Source organism: Hippopotamus amphibius, chromosome 4 (assembly GCF_030028045.1).
Source record: "Hippopotamus amphibius kiboko isolate mHipAmp2 chromosome 4, mHipAmp2.hap2, whole genome shotgun sequence".
Classification (NCBI taxonomy): domain Eukaryota; kingdom Metazoa; phylum Chordata; class Mammalia; order Artiodactyla; family Hippopotamidae; genus Hippopotamus; species Hippopotamus amphibius.
In genome coordinates this window covers 129,192,509-129,214,347 of record NC_080189.1, presented here as the reverse complement: position 1 = coordinate 129,214,347, position 21,839 = coordinate 129,192,509, and the positions used below count along the sequence as shown (strand labels likewise).

The window sequence follows — 21,839 nt, the reverse complement described above, 5'->3', positions numbered from 1 at the left end:
GTTGCGGCACTCAGAGGCGAGCCCAGGGTTCAGGCGCAGGGCGGGTTCCAGGGCTCCGCCCCGGCGCGCGGCGGGGTGCGACCCCGCCTACTGCGCCCCGCCCCGCCCCGCCCGCTCGCTCCCTACCCCGGGCCGCTGGGACGTGCCGACCGCCCCCCGCCCCCCTCGCGGGCCGCGGTGGGCGGAGCGGGGCGGGGCGAGGCGGAGCGGGGCGGGGCGAGGCGGGGCGGAGCGAGGCGAGGAGCGGCGAGGCTGGCCGCACGGGCGCGCGGGGAGCCGGGAGCCGGGGCTCTGAGGAGACGGCGGGCGGCACTAGAGGGAGCTGCTCGCGCCGCCGCCTTCCCCGCGCCGGCCCCCCGCGCCCGCGGCCCCGAGCGCCGCCTCCCAGCCCGCGCCGCCGCGATGGCGGAGGACAGCGAGTCCGCGGCCAGCCAGCAGAGCCTGGAGCTGGACGACCAGGACACGTGCGGGATCGACGGAGACAATGAGGAGGAGACGGAGCACGCCAAGGGGTAGGCGCGCCCGGGGCTCCGCGCCGACGCCGGCTCCGGCTCCGGGGCGCGGCGGGCGGCCCCCCGCGTGGCTTCCGCGCGGCCCCGGGGCGGCGGGAGGTCCGGCGGCGCGTCTGGGGCGCGGCGCGGGCGAGGCCCCGGGTGGGCGGGGAGGCGCGGGGAGCAGTCGCGCCGCTGTCACCTGCCGCGCGGCCCGCCGGCCCTCGCGCGGCCCCGTCCCGGCCGGCGTGAGACTCGGCGGCACGGAGGGGGGCGCGGCGCCCTTGCCTTTGTGGCGGCCGGGCGGGTGGGAAGTGGCCCTCCTCTCTCCGCTCCTGTCAGCCTCTCCTGAAGTCCTCCCAGACCCTCCCCCCCTCCCCCAGCCGCCGCCGCCGCCGCCGCCGCCGCCGCCGCAGGGAGAAGAGAGCCGCTGACGGAGGAGGAGCGGTCAGAGATTCGCCCCTGCTCGTTTCGGCGCCGCTGGTGGGAGCTGCGGAAAGTTGGGCCGCCCCGGCCGCGCCGCCCCGCCCCGCGCCGCGCCGCGCGAGGGGGCGCCGGGGGTCCCGGCCCGGCTCCTGGGGACGCGCAGGTTCGCCGCCGCCCAGCGGGTCCGCATCTCTAGGAGCGGGTCCGACCTTGATTTCAGCTCAGGCTTGGGGAGCAGCTCCCGCCGACCCGACCAGATCCTGCTCGGCGTTTGATGTCCAAAGCCATGCGTTTTAACACCTGATCAGGTTTCTTCCTCCTTTCACTGGCTCCTTTTCTCCCCCGCAGACTTGATTTGCTCTCCTGTCGGAGAAAAGATTGCTTCCGGTGAGGGGGTGGGGGTTAGTGAAGTTCTGTTTTTATAGGTGGGGGGGGGGGTCATTTTAAATCCTGCCTGGTGTTTACCTTACCCTCTTACCCTGTTGAATTCGAACTGTGCGCTGGCACCGAGCACATCCCCTTAGAAGGGAGATTTTGCACACCGTGGTGACTGGTGAAGAAGTGGGTCAGCTTAAAAAACATGATGGGGAGGCCTTAGTCACAGATGGCTTATTTATTCAGTTCTTGGAGAGGATTCTTTAAATGATTGATGATTTAAAGTGTCAAGTATTTGCATTCTCTTTAACGTCTGCTTGAAGATTTATTTAAGAAAGGGACTTTGAGCTTTAATGTGTTATAAAATATTAAAAGAGATCAAGGAAAAGAAAAGCTGACTAAATGTATCTTTCATTGGCATGAATATTTTTCACTGGCAGCTGCAAGTACAGAATGTTATAATTCTAGTGTGGAATATTTTTTTAAAAGAGAGGAAAGGAAATTCTGCAGACATCTGAGCTCGACTTCTGTTTAATGCAGTGATAGAAATTTGTCTATGATAGGCAGCTAAATATAGATATGTTGTTGAAACAATGGCACTAGTGCCAGAAATGGGCCCAGATGCAGATGTGTTGGATTACGCAAAAAACTTTGGCACCTGGCTTTCTGGCAAGACCCTGGACGTCTGTCTTCTCCACTGTAATGTCTGTTTGTTGTTCTTCACTCTTTGGAAGGTTTGATTATGTACTTCTTTGCTTCTACAGTCAAGAATGTCCATGGTACAGGGAATTACTCATCTGTGTACCCATTGATGGGGACCTGCCCCCAGGAACCTTGCAGGAGGCTGTGCGAAGTTCCCAGATTAGCATCCAGAAACATCTGCATGCCTTCTTCAGAGATTTTCAGCTTTGTACATTAATTACACGTTAGCACAGTTACTCAAAATTAGAGCTGTTCAGTGGACTGAAATATTTTCACCCAGAACAGATAACATGATTTCAGCTTCTAGGAGGAAGAAATTGTTGTAATGGGTTTAGTGTAGTCAATTAAAACGTAAGGAGATTAGTAAAAATCCAAGTTGCTGTGCTAGTTGGTCTGCTTTTCTGGATTTGAATTCAGATGCTGTGTGCCACATTTGGGGGAGTCATTATGTTTTCTTTGGCTCAGGTACTGATGATATGGCTCAGTGATGATTTTTTCTCTTAAGTAGCTCAAGTGTGTTAAAATTTGAAAGAGTTTTCTACGCTTGGCCTCTTCATTCTCCACCAGTTTAAATCAGGTGACAAATAATGAGGCTTGGAGGAATGGGTATGTACACGCTTTACCTTTTAAAGGTGAATTATCACTTTGAGGCCACTAGGTATGAGTCAGTGCGCAAAGCAGTCATTTACTAATTAGTACCCTTGTGGCCTGAAAGAATTAATTTACCCCCACTATTGAGTATAATGTATTTACTAGTTGTCTTAGATGTATTAAAACTAAAGCCTCAGAGAAAAGGAAATGACCAAATTAGACTTATTTGTCACCACAATGTAAATATTACTGTGTATGCTCTTCTTCCGTTTTTGTAGAATTTTTTTTATGAATTAAAACGGGTATTTCATTTTGTGGATAGTGCCGAAAGTCCATAAATGAAATACAACTTCTGTTCAATTAAAAGCAATGGCTGACATAGTATAAAATACTTGCACTATCTCTGTATTTTATTTTTCATGGAGAATGTGCTCTTGATTTAACTTTCTGGTCCACCCAAGTATGAAAGTGGCACACCACTATACAAATTTCATGAATTCCAGAAAACATGGGGGAGGGCAGGGATTGTCCGTTTTAATTAGCAAGACTGAATTCAAAAAAGTGTAGTTTTATTATCTTCAAACGATATGCAGCAATTAGAACTAGACCAACAGAGGATTATCTAGAAACGTGCTTTAAATATTGCTTGAGTACATGATTTACAATTAGGGGAAGTGTGTAAAGTGTTTGAGGGGACTTGAAAACTTTCAAGCAAATTAAAAGTTCTAAGGTAGGGACATCCCTGGTGGTCCAGTGGTTAGAACTCTGTGCTTCCACTTCAGGGGACTTGGGTTCGATCCCTGGTCAGGGAACTAAGATCCTGCATGCTGTGCAAGGCAGCCAAAAAAAAAAAGTCCTAAGGTGATCTTTCTACATAGGTTAGAATTAACTTCACCTGTCTTCTTCTCCTTGCCCCACTGATCTGCATCTTCTCCATTTGTTAAATAGAGTGAGTCCTGGTCTTTATCTCTCAGTCTGCCTACCCCACAGTAAGCATAGTTGCTGTCCAGTGGTGGAAACAGGAACATGAAATGAGCATCTAAGTTGGCAACAGAACCAAATCTCTCTCTTTGCTTTACCAACACTGACTTGCAAAATGCATATTTCCTGGACAAATTGATGTGTTTCACCTCCATTTCACACAGAGGGCTTTCCCCTCATTATTCACTGTGGTGAATAGAGGCAGCTACCAAGAATATTTACATAGGGAATAAAATAAGCATATATGAAGATGCCTGTGTTGGCAGATAAATGACCAAATTATTCTCTGGGGTAGATATGAAATAGTCTGGTATTTGAGGGTTATTCCCAGACATTTAAAATAAATTATTTTTCTTAGAAAAATTAAAGATGTGGTATTTGGGAAAGATGGAAACTTTGGAATTATTTTAACAGAGACCCTAACCTCTCTTACCCCCAATTTAAAGGGGAAAAATGGAGGTTACTCTGTGTGCACTGTGTTGTAGTTCTGATTTTATCTGTTGAGTTGGGTGGTGGGAACTTCTTAGTAAACTGTAGAGTCAGTGGGAAGATGAAAAAAATTACTGTAACCCTCAAAGAGATTTTTCTTGTCATGGAAAACTTAAGGACTCCTTCAGAGCTGCTCCTCTGAAATGTGATCTGTTATCAGTAGTATAAATCTAAATGGAAAGGAGCTAACCGCCTTTGCCCAAGCAACCTCCCAATTTAGGAAATAACATTTAAAATTATCAAATGCCCGTCCAGACTTACATCTGAAAGCGTGATGTCACCCTGAGGCCCAGAACAAACTTCTTGCAGAGCTTGGCTAAACTCTAGAAAATGCCTAACTCTAGGAGACATACTGTGCCATCTTGAAATTGTTTATTAACCCGCGCATACACAGTAGGTACATACGAGTTCAAGTCAGTTACTGGGTTACCCCTGTGGTTGGAACCAAGTTCTTTACCAAGGTCAAGAAAGAGCTTGGTTGGTTGGTTTGTGGTTACTCCCATTGAAAATATGTCCATGACTTTTACTCATTGTAAGGCTAAAATATGTTTATTAAAAATGCAAACAGTAAAGTGTATGGAGAATAAAAGTCTCCATCATCTTATTTCTTAGAGATGCCTCTTTTTTAAAAAATTTATCTATGCATTTATTTATGTATTTATTTATTTATTTTATTAGCTGTATTGTGTCTTTGTTGCTGCACATGGGCTTTCTCTAGTTGCTTTGAGCAGGGGCTACTCTTCATTGCGGTGTGCGGTTCCTCATTGCTGAGGCTTCTCCTTTTGTGGAGCACTGCCTCTAGGCGCGTGGGCTTCAGCAGTTGCGGCACATGGGCCCAATAGTGGTGGCTCACGGGCCCTAGAGCACAGGCTCAGTAGTCGTGGCGCACAGGCTTAGTTGCTCCACGCCATGTGGGATCTTCCTGGAGCAGGGATCGAACCCATGTCCCCTGCATTGGCAGGCGGATTCTTAACCACTGCGCCACTAGGAAGTCCCAAGATGCCACTATTTACAGTGTAATCAAGTCATACTTATTTATGTTTATATACATATACACACAAATATTTACATAAATAAGACCATACTTTACACACAGACGCTTTTGTCAGCTTTTACTTTTCACTGACAATTAGCATTTATATTTATTTATATGTATAAATGTATGTTTAACATAAATAGGATCATACTTTATATAGATTCATATTACCTTGTATTCTTCACTGACTGTGAGAGTTGTCTGCTAGACCTTTCTGCAGTGATGGAAATGTCCAATGCAGAGGTCACTGGCCACTTGTGACCAGTGTGACTTAGGAGAATTTTAAATTTTATTCATTTTTAATTCATTTGAATTTAATAGGCCCATGTGGGTTGTGGCCATTGTGTTGGACAGCTCAGATCATATCCTGCCTTTGTAAGCCTTTTTGGTACTCAAATATTTCCTTATTCTTTTCTTGCGTTTTGCAGAATATGTCAAGTTTCCATTCTTCCTTTTTCCTTCCTTTTTTTTTTCCTCTAATGGTTTAGGAGCTCTATATCCTATTTTTCTTTTTCTGGGAATTATCATTAAATTTCGAGCAAGCATGCTTTTTTTCTGTATTTCTCTATCAATGTTAAAAATTGACCAATGTCCAAAATATTCTGCATACTACCAAACAAGACAAACCACGTAGGATGTTTGGATTTCTCCTTCCTTTACATGTCCTAGGTTTTGTTGAAATAATTGGAATTTTTAAATCCATGTGGCTTCTTTTACTTTTGCCCTTATATCATGGTAGAGCTTCTTTTCTCAACCATTGACGTTACAGTTACATCCATAGTATCAAAAGCTTCTTAAACTTCCCTGACGGCATTACTGTTTTCATTGCTTACCACTGTTTCTTATAAACTGCACCCTCCCCTTTTCTTCTTTGAGTATTTTCTCATTTAATTTTTTTATTAGAGTATGTGGATGATACATTTTCTAACCTCTTATATGTCCAAAAATGCCTTTTTTTTGTCCTCACGCAAGAACCAGAGTCTGTGTGGAAGTGTAATTCTGTGATAATCGTTTTCCTTCAAACTCCATAAACATTGTTTTATTATCTTGCAGGATTTAATGGAACAGATGTTTCTCTGCCAATCTGCTTCTCTTTCTTTTATGGGTAACTGCATTCTTTTTCTTTGACTTGTTTTTAGTCTGGAAGCTGGTAGGATTTTTCTCCCCATTTTCCTAAATCCCAAGGGTTTCCACATCTTTAACCTTCCAGGATCTCTCTTCTTTAATACCTAACGAAATGGCTCAAGCTCATACATATTTGCGGGGGGTCTCATGGGGACTGAGGTTTTCGTGGCCCTCCAGCACGTCCATGTGGCCCCAGCTGTCCCATCACTAGCTCCTGATGCTTTGGGTCCTATAGTATTTCTCCTGAGAGCTTTGACCCTGGGTGGAATACAGTCAGCTCTCTTTCATCCCCCCTCCCCCACCAAGAACCACTAATACGGGGCTGTCGTGCGCAGCATTTGCTGAAGATTCTGTGAATCAGGAGTGTGGGGTTTGTTGATAGCCTAAGGCAGAAAACAACTTCACATTCAGTGTCAGACATCATTGTTCACCAAAGGGATTTACTGGTGTCCGTGGCCCTCCAGCATAGGCCATGGCCTCCTGCAGTGTCCTTCTGAGAGTGGTCTCTTTAATCCTCCCACCTCTGCCTCTTCTCCAAGTTCAAGGTCGAGCTCCAATGTCTTTTTTTTCATGATGCCTTCCACGGTCATTATAACCAAGGGTGACAACCCCTGGCAAAGGCCCCGGGGCCCTTAGTGAGTGCATCCTTCACATGGTGCCTTTGCACCAGTCACCACCCCCACCCCCCAGCCATCTTCTCAGGCAGACTCTTGTTTTATGGGAAGGAAGCTCTGGCTCATAGGTAAGTGACTTGTCCAGAGTCACATGGTGCGTCGTAGGCAGGAACAGAGTTCTTGGTGTCTCTCTCTTCTTCTTCTTCTTCTTGTTTTTTCTTTTTTTGGCCGCTCCAAACAGCTTGTGGGATTTTAGTTCCCCAACCAGGGATTAAACCCGCACTTAGCACTGAGTCCTAACCACTGGACTGCCAGGGAAGTCCCGGTGTCTCTTGTTTAACATGTATGTATAACATCTTCTACATATTGGCTCACATAAAAGATTTTATTTTACACATGTGGTAGGTTGTTGTGAAATAAAGCGTGGCTGAACTTTATTAGAATTGAGGACCAGTGGGTTAGGAAAGCGGGTCTGTCTGTCTGTTTAACCTTCCCTCTCTCCATCAGTCAGCTAACAGCAGGCTGGGTCCAGGCGGTAGCAGAGAGTGAGCAGGCGGCAGGAGGGGGTTGTCACGTGCTACAGTATGGCCATTTAGGGGCAGACCTTTAGGGAGGTCTGGGATCAAAGTAGTTTTCAGAGAAGATAATAAACAAGGCTGGCACCTCCAAACCTGTCTAGAGAACACGAGCATGTGTCTACCTGTCTGCTAACACAGACTCCGATTCTTGTAATAGTGGGAATTGCACACGTTGGTAGCTTAGTAAAGATTTGTTGAATGGATTCCAGTGGTTCTTCATCTTCATTGACAAGTTAACTTCTGACTTAAAAAATGTTCCCCTGTGGGGACTTCCCTGGCAGTCCAGTGGTTAGGACTCCACGCTTCCACTGCAGGGGGCGTGGATTTGATTCCCGATCCGGGAACTAAGATCCCACATGCCACATCTTGCAGCCAAAAAAGAAAAAGATGTTCCCCTGTGTGCATTCAGAAGACATGAAGGATTTCCTTTTTTTAATTCTAATTTTGATGGATTTGGACTGTGGCTTTCGTTGTGTTCTTTGCTGTATAGGACCCAGCATGGGAAAATGATCCTCAGCTTTTGAACTCCTATGCGCTTCTTTCTCTGTATATGCATTTTTTTTTTCCCTCACTGAATCATAATAACAGATGAGGAGACTGAGGCTTCTCCAGGTGTAAATAACTTGCCCAGGCCACATCTCAGATTGAGATTTAGGTCTTGGCCTCTAGCTGTCTGTCAACTCCTGCATGTTCACAAACTGCCTGGTCTTGTGGACTCTCAATACAGAGCGATTTGTTTGATGATGTTTCAGATTCATCTCCCCGTGTGTCATGGATTACCAGCTTGAGCAGCTCTGGAGCCAAGATTCACCAGGGTGTACTGAATGTCAATGAATTTAAAAGAAAGAAATGCCTACATTTCCTTCTTTTAAAAGACATTGCACCTCGATTATAGAAAACCCTTTTGGAGTTTGTCTTTTGGTCTCTTAAAGGACTGCTTTTAAATTATAGCATCAGTAGTTGCAATAAGATCCTTCTTCCTCTGTGCTTCTTTCCTGGCTGTCTCTTCTCCTTTCTGGTTCAAGTTCCGTGGCTGCCCCACTGTAGCCTCTCACACACCAGCATCCTTTCCCCCGGTACTGCCATTGTTCAGGCCTCCACAAAGTCAGATTCTTGTGAGAAGCAACATGGGCGTAGGAATCCAGTTCTTAAACATCTCTGGGTGATAGCACCACTGGAGGAAGCCACGTCAGCACCTCGGTACCCGGCACCCCAACTCCACAGCTCGGCTTGTGCAGCGCTTGTGGTGGGTCATGCTTTTGGGGGTGCTTTGAGTTCCTCTCAGTTAGTGGCCCATCATGGGAGAGAACCCAGCACACCATCACCTGGTGCGGTGCCCACACTGATCTGGGATTTACCTCTGCAATTTCTGTTTTGTAAGCACGTTGCACTTCAGTTGCTGGCTTGAGCACATGCCAGGGAAATATGGGCTTTATTCTGTGTTCACTCAGTGGTCAAGTTCATGTAGTACTTTCCCAGAGAAAGATGGAGACTCAGTTACTATGATAATTTCCCGCAACTTCTCCATTTCGTATTTGGAGGTGGGGTTGATAGTTGTTCTTTACTGCCCTTGGGAATTTATTAACATTTTAAAGAAACCAAAGAAAGAACCCATGAAAGCAGACTTCCTTTTTTGTTTTTCCAATTGAATTTAAAACAAACAAACAAACAAACAAACAAAAAACCCTTTTTGCAAAAGCCCATCATTTCTAATATAGAATGTTAGAATGTATCACCAGGCAAAAAGACAATGCTTTGGCATATTCATTTATACATTTCCTATTCATATAGATTTACAAAAATGCAAGTATGGCTCCGGTTGTCCTGGAAATTCCTGTTTGTCATTTGATGGGCCAGGACCGTCTTTCCAGGGTGTTACAGAGCCTTCTTTGGCGTCACGGGAAGTGCCGGCTAGTGCATTGTACAGCTCTGTGGAGATGATAGAAGATCATCGCGGGTTCAGTCTCCTGTTGTTGGGCCTCAGTGGCCCAGGAGCAGGACCGGGGTGTGCTTGTTTGTGATGGGAAGTCTCCGTGGACCAGGTGAGCCCAGCACACAACCCAGGGTTCCTAGGGCTGGCCGAGAGCAGGTGGAGGGATTCCAGATCTTCTCCGGCAGAACTTCCTCACTGAGGGAAGCTGAGACTTTCCCATGAGAGCGATGTGGGCTCATGTGTCCCATGCTGCTGTTACTTTGGGACTCACCCCACACAGCTCAACCTGTACACTAACTAATAGAACATCTGCATATTACCTTTGACTTTGTAGACTCCTTCACTTTTTTATTATTATTTTTCGGATAGGTAGTATGAGAATATGGTACACTCTTCAAAAGGCGCACAAAGGGTGTCAAGTGAAAAGGAGGTCTCATCCTGCCAGCTTTGAGTTTCGCTCCCTGCGAGCAGCTCCTGATGCCAGTTCTTGGCGTATCCTCCTGGTGGCATCCTACACTCGTACAAGGATGCGGGGTGTGTGCACACGTGCATGGGCGTGCTTACGTGTGCACAGGCACTCACCAACAGTGGCAGAATGCCTTTCCATTGCTGTACCTTGATTTTTTTTTTTCCTTTTGGCTGCATTGGGTCTTCATTGCTGCGCACTGGTTTTCTCTCTAGTTGTGGTGAGCGGGGGCTACTCTTCATTGCGGTGCACAGGCTTCTCAGTGTGGTAGCTTTGTTGCAGAGCACGGGCTCTAGGCACACAGGGTTCAGTAGTTGCAGTACTCGGGCTCAGTAGTTGTGGCTCACGGGCTTAGTTGCTCCTCGGCATGTGGGATCTTCCCGGACCAGGGATTGAACCCATGTCCCCTGCATTGGCAGGAGGATTCTTAACCACTGCGCCACCAGGGAAGTCCTTGCACCTTGATTTTTCACTTACCTGATATATATCAGTTATATATATAACTGATATATAGAGATATATATATATCAATAAAAAGCCATAGACCAACCTCATTTTTTTAAAAGGCTGCCTGCCATCATTGAATAGATATCCCGTTACTCATTTAACCTGTCCCCTGTTCATAGCTCATGAGGCTGTTTCCAATCTTTTGTGCTAACGAACAGTGCTGAAATGAGTATCCTTGGATGTATAGCACTTCTTCAGAATATTTCTTCATGAATATTTTAAAAGCCTTTCCAGATAACAAGTTTTAAGGAGTCAGGTGTGTGGAAATGACTATTAAACCAGGAATCAGGAAACTCCTGTCACTCACCCTTAGTTGGATGTCAGAATACCAGTCAGTGCATCTCTCTGGGTATGAGTGTCTTGTCAGGAAATGGAAGCATTTTGCCCTCAAACTCTTAGAATTTAACAGGGATTTAACAAGTACACACTTTGTCCTGAGCCCGGTCCCTATCCTCAGGGATAAGGACCACAGACCTTGTGCCTCAGGCGCTATCAGGCCCCCAGAGATCCTTGGATTAACTTTCTGCTTCCATAGCCCAAAGGTCAGGGGGCAGTATAAATGCTGGCAAAAGAGAGATGCATGTCCTGCCCGTCTCCTGGCTTGTCCCACCTTTAAGCTCTCCTTCTAGGCACTGTCAGCTGTTCCTTCACTTTTAGACACTTTCTCTGAGCCCTGGGGTATTTCTGTGCTTTTTACATTTTTATTTTTTTTTAATTTATTTTATTGAAGTATAGTTGGTTTACAATGCTATGTTAATTTCTGCTATATGGTAATGTTATACATATGTATATTCTTTTTCATATTCTTTTCCACTCTGGTTTATCACAGGATATTAATATAGTCTCCTGTGCTATACAGTAGGACCTTGTTTTTTTATCAATCCCTTATATAACAGTTTGCATCTGTTTGTGCTTTGTAAAAATGTCCTTGTCTCTTTCCTATCCCATCCCAAAGTGGACCATGACCTCTGTCTCCCTTCTGGATCTGGGAGGTCATGTCCTTTTTGTTTGAGAACTCCAAGTTCACCTTTGTGATTCCCGGAGAAGAGGGCCACCTGCATGGCCTTAGCTTGGCCTCTGACTCTTGACTGTCCACTGAAATCATGTTTTCTCTGCATCCTGTTTGTGACCTTTGCACTTGGTCTCATATCACAGACTCATCGCTCAGCCCTTCTACTCGGGCTCGAGCTAGCATTTTCTCTGTTCCAGTGTTTCTACTGCTTTGGATCCATTGGTCCCTGGAATCCCTCCAGCCTAGATGGGATCTGGTCATTACCTTCTTGCTGTTGGAGCCTCCTTGCCCTTCCTCGCAGATTTAACGGTCTGAGATGGCGATTTGTCTTCCCCGCCAGGCACATCTTGCCCCACACTTCTTCACCAGAGTTTTCTGGCGGGGAGGGTCTGGTGGGGGAGCCTAATTTGCCACACTCTAACCACAAGCAGTTCATCCAAATACGGAACGTTCCTTTAATGAAAGAATTGAGTAGGTCTATGAGCAGCATTGAGACTGTAAAAAAAGAGGAACTAAAGAATGAAAATTGGATCTAGCAAAGGAATTCAGAAATAGGAATATCATTTGGAAAGCACACCAAGTTGTGGGCTTTGCTGACATTAATCTTATTAACTATAAAAGTGTTAATACAATACTGAGATGAATCTCAGCCATAAAAAAATTTTTTTTTTGACTCTTTCATCTTCCTTCAGTAAAGTCTGAAAGCCCCAGAAATGAGAAAAGTCGTAGAAGTAGGAGCTGGTGTGTATGGCCTGTTCTTCTATCAGAAAAAGATTTGTGAGCATGAGAAAAGGCTGTAGGAAATAGGGTAATTTTTCACTAATCTGGATTATCTTGAAGGCTATATACACTAACACCCTCAAACCTTTTTTTAAAAAAAGACTTGATTTTTCTACTCATTTTGTTCATTTCATCTTTTTTTAATAAATTTATTTATTTATTTATTTATTGGCTGTGTTGGGTTTTCATTGCTGCACAGGCTTTCCATAGTTGTGGTGAGTGGGGGCTACTCTTCGTTGCGGTGCACTGGCTTCTCATTGCAGTGGCTTCTCTTGTTGCGGAGCACAGGCTCTAGGTGTGCGGGCTTCAGTAGTTGTGGCACGTGGGCTCAATAGTTGTGGCTCGCAGGCTCTAGAGTGCAGGCTCGGTAGTTGTGGCGCACGGGCTTAGTTGCTCCGCAGCATGTGGATCTTCCTGGAGCGGGGCCCGAACCCGAGTCCCCTGCGTTGGCAGGCAGACTCTTAATCACTGTGCCACCAGGGAAGTCCCCATCATTTCATCTTTAGGAACAGTTTCTGTAAGATGCAAGAAAGTGAGCCTTTAAGAAATTTGTGGAATAATTGAACAATCTGTATTTAGTTTTTCAGTTATATGTAATGATCTTAGAGTTATATAAACAATGTTTAGGAGCATTTAAAATATTTCTTCCTTTATTCTGATCTTGAATAATCTGCAGTGACAGGTCTTCACAAACTAAACTTTATGCTAGACTAGTTTCTGGCCAATGAGTATTGGTAAAATTTTATGATGAGTTAACATTAACTCATTGGAATTGGGTTCTTATGAGAAGTAGGCCCCAAATGTGTTGGATAACAATGAGATAGTCGTGGAAAGAGAAGGTTTAATGTGATAGAAGCTATTTTCCCACATTTAGATTATGGTAAGAGTGGAAGCAACTAAAAACTTGGGAACAACCCAATATCTAAAAAAAGGGGAATCGGTTAGCAAGCTGTAGACCAGAAACTAGCGGAGGGAATCGTTAGGTGCTACTCCAGCTGGCCCAGGACTGCCCAGGGGCTTGTTGGTCAGCCACTGCCCAGAGGCAGTGCCCTCTGCTGCTGACACCCATGGAAATGCTGGAATTGCTGGCAGTCCCACCGCGACCTCTACCCAATATCCCAGCCTCAGTAGCTACTGCCGCCTGCCTCCTTGGCTGACCTCTGTAATGATAAAGGTCATTGTCAGGTTTCCACCCCTCACTGGTCATAAAAGTCTAGGGCAGCTTTGAGCTCGGAGCCCTCCAATGGCTTCTCCATGACTTACTGCTTCGACCAGAGATCATGTGGCTTTAAAGAACCTCTGACAGGTATTCCTCCATCAGTCCAGGACGGGAAGGAAGGGGCTGAGCAAGGGACGAAACTCCTGAATTGATGAGATGGCTGAAATCTTGCTGGAGGTCAGACCATGACGAAGCCAGGTGATGACAGCGGCAAGGTTGTTGGCTTCTTGCTCTGGACTGTGCATCACACTTGGGGAGAAAGCAGGTGAAGGCGTTGTGACTGGAATCGCACAGAGGAGCCACTGACAAAACAGACTCACTCGTGGGCCTTCAAGAACCTGCACTGTAGGTAAAATCCGTTCTTGAGTTGGGCGGCCACGTGATCAGCTTGTATCAGATGTGTGCCCCGATCCAGCATGAGAACAGCCTGTAGCCAGTACCCGGGAGAGTTTGAGCCTGCCTCAGCCCACCTGCCTGCAGCTGTGGCTGTGAGTTCTCTTCTATCAGCTGGGCACTGAGATGCTCCTTTGGGTTACCTTTACATTTTTCATAAACTGTGCCAAAACTGCCTCATGTATTTCCTCCTGGGTAGTGCATTTCCCTCTAAGTAAAGTGATTTGGTATCCCAAACAGAGCACACCTATACACACACACAAACATAACACTAAAGATCTGTTACCATTCCATAGAAGACAAACTAGGTTAATAAAAAATGTTCAGAAAAGAAGAGTTCATTCCCCAAAGAGGACCTCAAGATTGCCAATAAACATCTAAACAGATGTTCAGCCAGTGACAGTGGATGAATGGAAGACGATGTAGTGTAGTAATTACCTGGATCCTGGAGCCTGACTGGCTGATTTGAGTCCTGGCTCTGCCATTATTTAGCTGTGATTTTCAGCAAGTTACTTAACCTCTCTGTATTGCAGTTTCCTCTTCTATAAAATGGGATAACTGTAATCATAAGGTTTAACCTCACAAAGTTGTGACAGTTTACAAGGTTGATACACGTAAGGTGCTTACACAATGTCTGTGACAGTGATGAGGTTGATGGGGTGATGGTGGTGGTGGTGGTGCTGGTGTGGGAGTCGTGGTGGGAGTGATGATGGTGATGGTGATGGTTATGGTGGGGATGCCAGATGGTTCCCAGAGTGCTTGTACCAGCATTATGTAAGCGTTCCCTTTTCTCACATTCTTCCGATATTACTAGACTTGAAAATGTTTGGCACATCAACAGATAAAAAAATAGACTCTGAGGTGGTTTCATTTTTAGTTTCCTTACTGCTGGTGAGGTTGAGATCTTTTCATAAGTTTATTGGCTGTTAGGGTGTCCTCTTTTGTGACTCGTTTATTCACATCCTCAGCCCATTCTTCTCTCAGTCTTTTGTCTTCCTATGGATTTTTACATTGATTTCTCATTCATCCAGCAAACATTTATTTTATACCTCAGACACGTTAAGGCGCTAAGAAGACAATGAAAAAGACCGTCTCATGGATCTTATGTTCTAGTCAGAGGAAGACAAATAAATAAATAATACGTTTTTAGCTAGCAGTAAGTTACGTGAAGAAAAGTAAAGCAGGATAATCATAGTAATATCTAGCATGGACTGAGTGTGCCAACTGCTAATACAATGTATTAAGTCATTTTATCCTCACAATTTTAGAACACCATTTTTTGAAACCTTCATCCTTTTGCAGGGATGGAAACTGAAGCACAGAGAGGTTAAGTAAAAGATTCCAAGTCACATAGCTAGGAAGTAGTGGAGTCAGGTTTCAAAACCAGGTGGTCCGACTGTAGCTAATGCCTGCGGTCCTGACCAGGCTATTATGCTGCTCTCTATGCTATGCTGGAGACAGAAGGTGAACAGGAAAAGAGCTTTCTATATATTCTGTTAATATTTTATCATCTGTTTTATAAATACCTTGCCTCCTTCTATAGTTTTAAAATTTTGTTTGTAATCACTTTGCCACAGAATATTTAATTTAGATGTAGTCAGGTTATCCCTTTTTATCTTATGGTTCGTACTTTTGGGTCCTTATTTAAGGAGTTCTTTCCTTCACTGATACTAGGAAGTTATTGTCATCCTTTTGCTTATTCATTCAACAGATATTTACCTGAGCATCTACCATCTGCCAGACACTTTTCTAGGCATGGATAGATGTTAACAAAACCGACAAAAATCATTTCACCACTGATTTATGATGTAATCATCGTATATCAAGCTCTTGTGTGCCATGAGTTGTTACTCGTCTTTCTGCTCCATTTCTTTGATCCATTTATCTGTTCTAGAGCTCTGTTGTATTTTAATAATGTTTTAGTTGCAGAGGCATTGTGGTTATTATGAACAGTTTAGAAAATGCATGAAGATACAGCAGTGATTAAAATCACCTATAACCCCACCATTTCTTATGCAGGAAATTGGAAGTCAGGGGGGAAATTTTTGTAAAATAATTATATCAAACTACTAATGGTCCTTGTGGGGAGGAGCTAAGTGAACTCTCTGGTGGAATCGTGTGAAATCTAAAATATTTCTAATCTTTGGGGTTCACATACCATGAATCAAGCTCTTAAATTAATGTATTAATTATGACAGGCTAAGCTGCTATAACGAGTAGACCCTAAGGTGTGATTGTGCAATTCCTAATTGATGGGACAGTCCTGGACAGGTCTTCAGGTGGATGTTGAGGGGACATCCTTTCATTCTATCCATCAGAGGCTGCCTTCTCCCATCACGTGGCTTTACCATCCTCTGCTGCTTCATCCTACACTTGCATCCAGTCAGCCCAGGGAAGGGAGAGAATGCAGGAGCACCCCCAGGAAGGTCTCTGGGCCATCAGGCTCACTTCCACTTGCATCCCACTGGCTGGAACTCAGTCATATGGCCGTACCTGACCACCAGCAGCAAGAACATGTAGTCTAGCTGTGAGCTCCTGGAGGAGGCGGGGATGAATCTTTGTGGGCAGCTAGCAGTCTCTCTCACACACTTGTTTCTCCTGGAGCAGCTGTAAAACCTTTACAGTTTCCTGTAACATGTGTTCCTTTGCTCATTCCAGTAAGTCCTGTCTGCAGAATCCCTGAACACTTCTTTAAAGAGAGTTCCTGGATGTGCTTATTAAATGTTTGACATTTCCGTGGCTGAGAAGGAGTTTGTTGGTTTACACTTGGGGTTTGGAATGTGCCAAAGATTCTCTTCAGACACAGAAGTGTCTGTTCTTCCTGGGGTAGCAAAATGGAGAGGCTTTTCCTTATGGATTTTTCTTTTCTTTTTTTTTTAATTTAAAAATACTTTTATTTATGCATTTATAATAACGTACTGATACCGACTTTTCTATCAACATCAAGAATTAATCAGAATCTGAATCTCTTCTGTCTCCCAGAGCAGACAAATCCTTTAGCATACTTTCTCTTTAACAATGCACTGCATCCTTATGGATTTTTCATATGAATTCTTGAGGAGGTGGGAAATGGAACTTCTTTTCTTAAAGATCCAAGAGATTTTTTTAAAAGAGCTGCATGTGTTTCATGGCTAAACAACTAGGATTCTGTAATCAGCCTCAGGCACTGAGAGTCTGAATCTTTTTCTTCATCGGATTTCCAAGAAGTGTCTTCTCGAGCAGGGATTTTCCTCTATTATCCTGAGGCCTTTGCAGCATCTTATCACCCCTGGAGACAGGAATTTCACCTGCTACTTTTTCAACAGCTTTGACAAATCCACATACCTTGCAACTCACGCACCTAAAGTGTACAATCCAGTGGTTTTTAGTATTTTCACAGAGTTGTACAGCTATCACCCCAGTCAGTTTTAGAACGTTTTCGTCACCCCAAACTGAAACCCCTCATCCCTTAGCCATCACCCCCAACCCTCCTCATCCTCCCAGCCCCTGACACCAACCATCAATCTGTTTTCTCTCTAGAGTTGCCTGTGCTGGACACTTCATATAAATGGAGTCATACAGCGTGTGGCCCTTTGTGACTGGCTTCTTTCATGCAGCGTAATGTTTTCACAGTTCATGCATGTTGTCGCATGTGTCAATACTTTTTTTACTTAAAGTTTTTTTATTGCTAAATAATATTCATTGTATGGATATAACACATTTTCTTCATTCATCGGTTGATGGATATTTGGGTGGTTTATACTTTTTGGCTGTTATGAAGGACATTGTTATGAACATTTGTATACAGGTGTCTGTGTGCACAAATGTTTTCATTTATCTCAGTCATAGACCTAGGAGTGAAATTGCTGAGTCATGTGGTAAATCTCTGTTTAGTATTTCGAGGAACAGCCAGGCTGTTTTTGAAAGCACCTGCACCATTTTACATTGCCACCAACAGTGTCTGAGGGTTCCAGTTTCTCCATGTCCTCTCCAACACTTATTATTATTTCCTTTTTTTGGTTACAGTTGTCCTAGTCAGGGTCTAGTGGTACACCTGTGAGCTCTGATTCCCAAATTCTAGTCTCCTTGAGGCTAGACCCCTGCCACCCTTCCCCTGCACCCAGCACAGTGCTGAACGCATAGATGGCTCGGTAAATGCGTAATAATAGGCTGCCATCAACTTTACCATACAGGTAGGGAGCACTGCAGCTTTCAGAGATATTCTGCCTCCTGGCAATGTGTGATTGGAGCTACCCCAGGAACCAGAATTATTCGTTCATTCAACAAGCATTTGTTATAAAAATCTCCTAGTGTTGGGCATTAAAGCATTCATGATCTTACAGGTAGAAATAGAAATACCTTCTTCCCTACCCTCCACACACTGACACGAACACACACCTAAATCACATAACCACAGCACAGCAAGTTCACCATTTTACGAGGCACCAACCCTGGGAATACTGAGAGAGGAAAACCCAAAATAGTCAGGTTCCCAAATCGGAGAGTGTACAAAACCGTACCATGCATGGCATATTTCTAGCTCCAGTATCTGGCTGTGATATGTTTGTTTAAGCCCAATTGCTAGTCAGATATTTATGGAAGTTCTTAACTACTAGATGATTTTAAACATAAACATCACAATACGTAGTACAGATTTGATTCTACTGATGAAAACAAACTGCTCACTTGGGGGTGGGAATGCATTACTATTTTTAGACCACGAGGGTGCCATTTGGCGGGGTCTTCTCCTATCTCCAAAAATGAGCACTGCTTTCTATTCCAGGATTAGGGAGAACAAGGAAACGCGAATCTATAGCTCATGCACTTGTCTTTTAAACACTTTATCTCACTGTTGAACATGACTTTCATTCTTTGACTCTACAGAGGAATGAATTATTCACTTTAACTCAAAAGAGTTTCTGATTTTAATACATGAGTAACTGCCAGAAGGGAGAGTCCCCCTGTGACCTAGATTTTGGGTAATGAGGCTGGCACTTGGGATCCGTCCGGTTCCTCTTAGTGGTAAAGACCTAGCCCACAACTCTGTTTCGTTAAGTCAGCAAAACTTAGTCCTCCCCTGGCGCTACATGCAGCAGGCAGGGGGCCTCTGCTCCTCAGAGGGCCTCCCAGGCCTCAGCTGCAGGAGGCCCATCCCCTCCTGCTGGATCCTCTTGACAAGGCTGCGGGCTCACTGGGAGGGGAGGTCAGCAAAGAGAAGGTGTAGCAGCCCTCACGCGCGCTCACCTGGGAGCAACACTGTTCCATCGCCTTGTCTTCCATTGGGTCGGCCTGCTCAGCCTACCTTTCTCACTTCGCAGTGGGGATGGGGAAAGTGTATGCGTCATCCTCTGGAATTTCCACAGGAGAGGGTTCAGAAATATCGGTGAGTATGAATAGTATTTATCTGAGTAGGAAAACACCATTTCTGCTTCCGTGTTCTCCTGATTCTCACCTCTGTCACCCTCAGCACTTCTGACACCAGGTATGGGGGGTTTCCGCACACCAAGCATTTCTGCAGTGCCAGTGGGGGGTCATACCATGTAACTCAATTCTGACACTGGCTACCTGGAGACGGCTTCAGATCCCACAGATTGAGGACTCAGTCCCACATTCTGCCCCCTCCCCACTGGGGATGCCAATCCTAAGTCCAGATTGTCACCTGTGCTTCTGACTGACCAGCTACAAATTGGAGGTTCCCAAGAACCCCTCCTTGGGTTTGATTAATTTGAATTTACAGAACTCAAGAAAACACGTTTTACTGTTCACTGGCTGATTATAAAAGGATGTGATAAAGGTTGTAGACGAACACCCAGATGGAAGCAATGTGTAGGGCAAAGTGTGTGCGGTGAGGCACGAAGCTTCCATGCCCTCTCCGGGCACCACCCTCCCAGCACCTCCACATGTTCACCAACCCGGAAGTTCTCTGAACTCTGTACCTTTGAGGATTTTTATGAAGGCTTATGGTTGATCATTAACTCCATTTCCAGCCCCTCTCCCCTATCTGGAGAATTGGGGATGGGGCTGAAAATCGTTCAAGCTGCTGATCATGACTTGGTCTTTGTGGTGACCGTCCAGGAGCCCATGCAGAGGCATCTCATTAGAACAGAAGACACTGCTGCCTCCCAGGGAATTCCAAGAGTTTTAGGAGCTCTGTGCCAGGGACTGGGGTCAAAGACCTGTGTATATTTTCTCTATTGTTTCACACATTTGTTAGAGATATGAGAGACCTTCTGTTCTTCCACTCACTTACACTCTAGTGGGGAAAGAGGTAAGAGCACCAGGTTTCGAGTGTGTTAGATGGGAGGATACTCAGAAGACAGAGGACCATTGAGTTAGGAGCACATGCTTCAGAATAGAAAGGAGCAAGAGGGTTCTCGAAAGAGGTGATTCTTGGCTTAAATCTTTTTTTTTTTTTAATTGAAGTATAGTTTACTTATACTGCTGTGTTAATTACTGCTGTACAGCAAAGTGATTCAGTTATACATGTATATATTCCTTTTTTTATATATTCTTTTCCATTATGGTTTATCATAGGATATTGAATGTAGTTATCTGTGCTATAAAGTAGGACCTTGTTGTTTATCCATCCTATATATAAAAGCTTACATCTGCTAACCCCAACCTCCCACTCCATCCCTCCCCCAACCTCCTCTCCCTCAGCAACCACTAGTCTGTTCTCTATGTCTGTGGGTCTGTTTCTGTTTCCTGGATAGGTTCATTTGTGTCATATTTGAGATTCCACATATAAGTGATATCATATGGTGTTTGTCTTTCTCTTTCTGACTTACTTCACTTAGTATGATAATCTCTAGTTGCATCCATGTTGCTGCAAATGGCATTATCTCATTCTTTTTTATGGCTGAGTAGTATTCCATTATATATATATATACCATATCTTCTTTATCCATTTATCTGTCAATGGACATTTAGGTTGTTTCCATGTCTTGGCTATTGTGAATAGTGCTGCTAGGGGTGCATGTATCTTTTTGAATTATAGTTTTGTCTGGATATGTGCCCAGGAGTGGGATTGTTAGATCATATGATAGGTCTGTTTTTAGTTTTCTGAGGAACCTCCATACTGTTTTCCGCAGTGGTTGTACCAACTTACATTCCCATCAACAGTATAGGGGGATTCCCTTTTCTCCACACCCTCTCTGGCATTTGTTATTTGTAGACTTTTTAATCATGGCCATTCTGACTGGTGTGGGGTGGTGTCTCATTGTAATTTTAATTTGCATTTCTCTAATAGTTAGTGATGTGGAGCATCTTTTCATGTGCCTGTTTTCTTGGTCTCAATCTTGAATGAAAAGCAATTTGCCAGGAAATGAAGGAGAGAAGGGTGACCTGGCAGAGGAAACAACATGCCTAAATGTGTAATAATAACAGTACCTATCAGTTATTGAATGGCTTACTCCATGCCAGACACTAAGCTCTGCACTGTGTAGGCCCTGCATTGTTTAATTTCCTGTAGGCCTCCCATTTGTGTGTTATCTGTTGCCTTAAGAATATATGCTCCATAGGATAGGACGTTGCTTTGTTCATTGCTGTATCTTTATGTTCCCGTAACTCTTGTTGTTTAACAAGCCAACAAACATCTTATTAGGCTCACAGATCCTGTGGGTTAGGAATTTGGAAGGGGCATGGCTGGAGGGAGTTCTGGCTGGGGGTCTCATGGAGTTGTAGTCAGATTTCTTCTGCAGCTGCAGTCAGCCAAAGGCTCCCCTACAGTGGATGCCCGGGGGGCTTACTCTCATGACTGGCCATCAGTGCTGGCTGTTGACTGCAGCCCACCCACCACGCCTACACGTGGCCTCCCCGGCATGCACATCTCTAGGAAAAGCAGGTGGGAGCTTCTCACCTAGGCTGGGAAGTCACATGTTGTGAATGATTGGTTGTGAGTCAGAAGCCCATCCAAATTCAAGGGGAGGGGAGCTAGATTCCATCTTTCATTGGGAGGACTCTCTAAAAAATTTGAGGATGTATTGACAACTACCATAGTCCATCTTGGCCCCAAATTATGCACATTCTCACACATGTAGAACATATTTACCCTCCCTGAGGCTATCCCCAAAATCACATCTCGTTTTGGCTTATATATGAGGCTCAGGCTTGAAGTTCAGGATTTCATCATCTAAACCAAGT

At 44.8% G+C, this 21,839-nt stretch overlaps 1 protein-coding gene across 6 annotated transcripts in view; it reads left to right on the top strand.

Moving 5' to 3' along the window:
- The first annotated feature begins 241 nt into the window (after nucleotides 1-241).
- Nucleotides 242-21,839, top strand: part of NMT2 (N-myristoyltransferase 2) — a 59,427-nt gene continuing 37,829 nt past the window's right edge. Inside the window, exons 1-3 of one of the 6 annotated variants that reach the window (XM_057731195.1) lie at nucleotides 1,087-1,225; nucleotides 13,428-13,676; nucleotides 18,983-19,080. In XM_057731195.1, the coding sequence (XP_057587178.1) occupies nucleotides 19,034-19,080 (47 nt within the window). In that variant the 5' untranslated portion in view covers nucleotides 1,087-1,225; nucleotides 13,428-13,676; nucleotides 18,983-19,033. Of the gene's footprint in view, nucleotides 515-1,086; nucleotides 1,226-6,174; nucleotides 6,197-13,427; nucleotides 13,677-18,982; nucleotides 19,081-21,839 lie in introns of those variants that run through there. The other 5 variants (XM_057731197.1, XM_057731196.1, XM_057731193.1 and 2 more) reach the window with 5 other exon arrangements.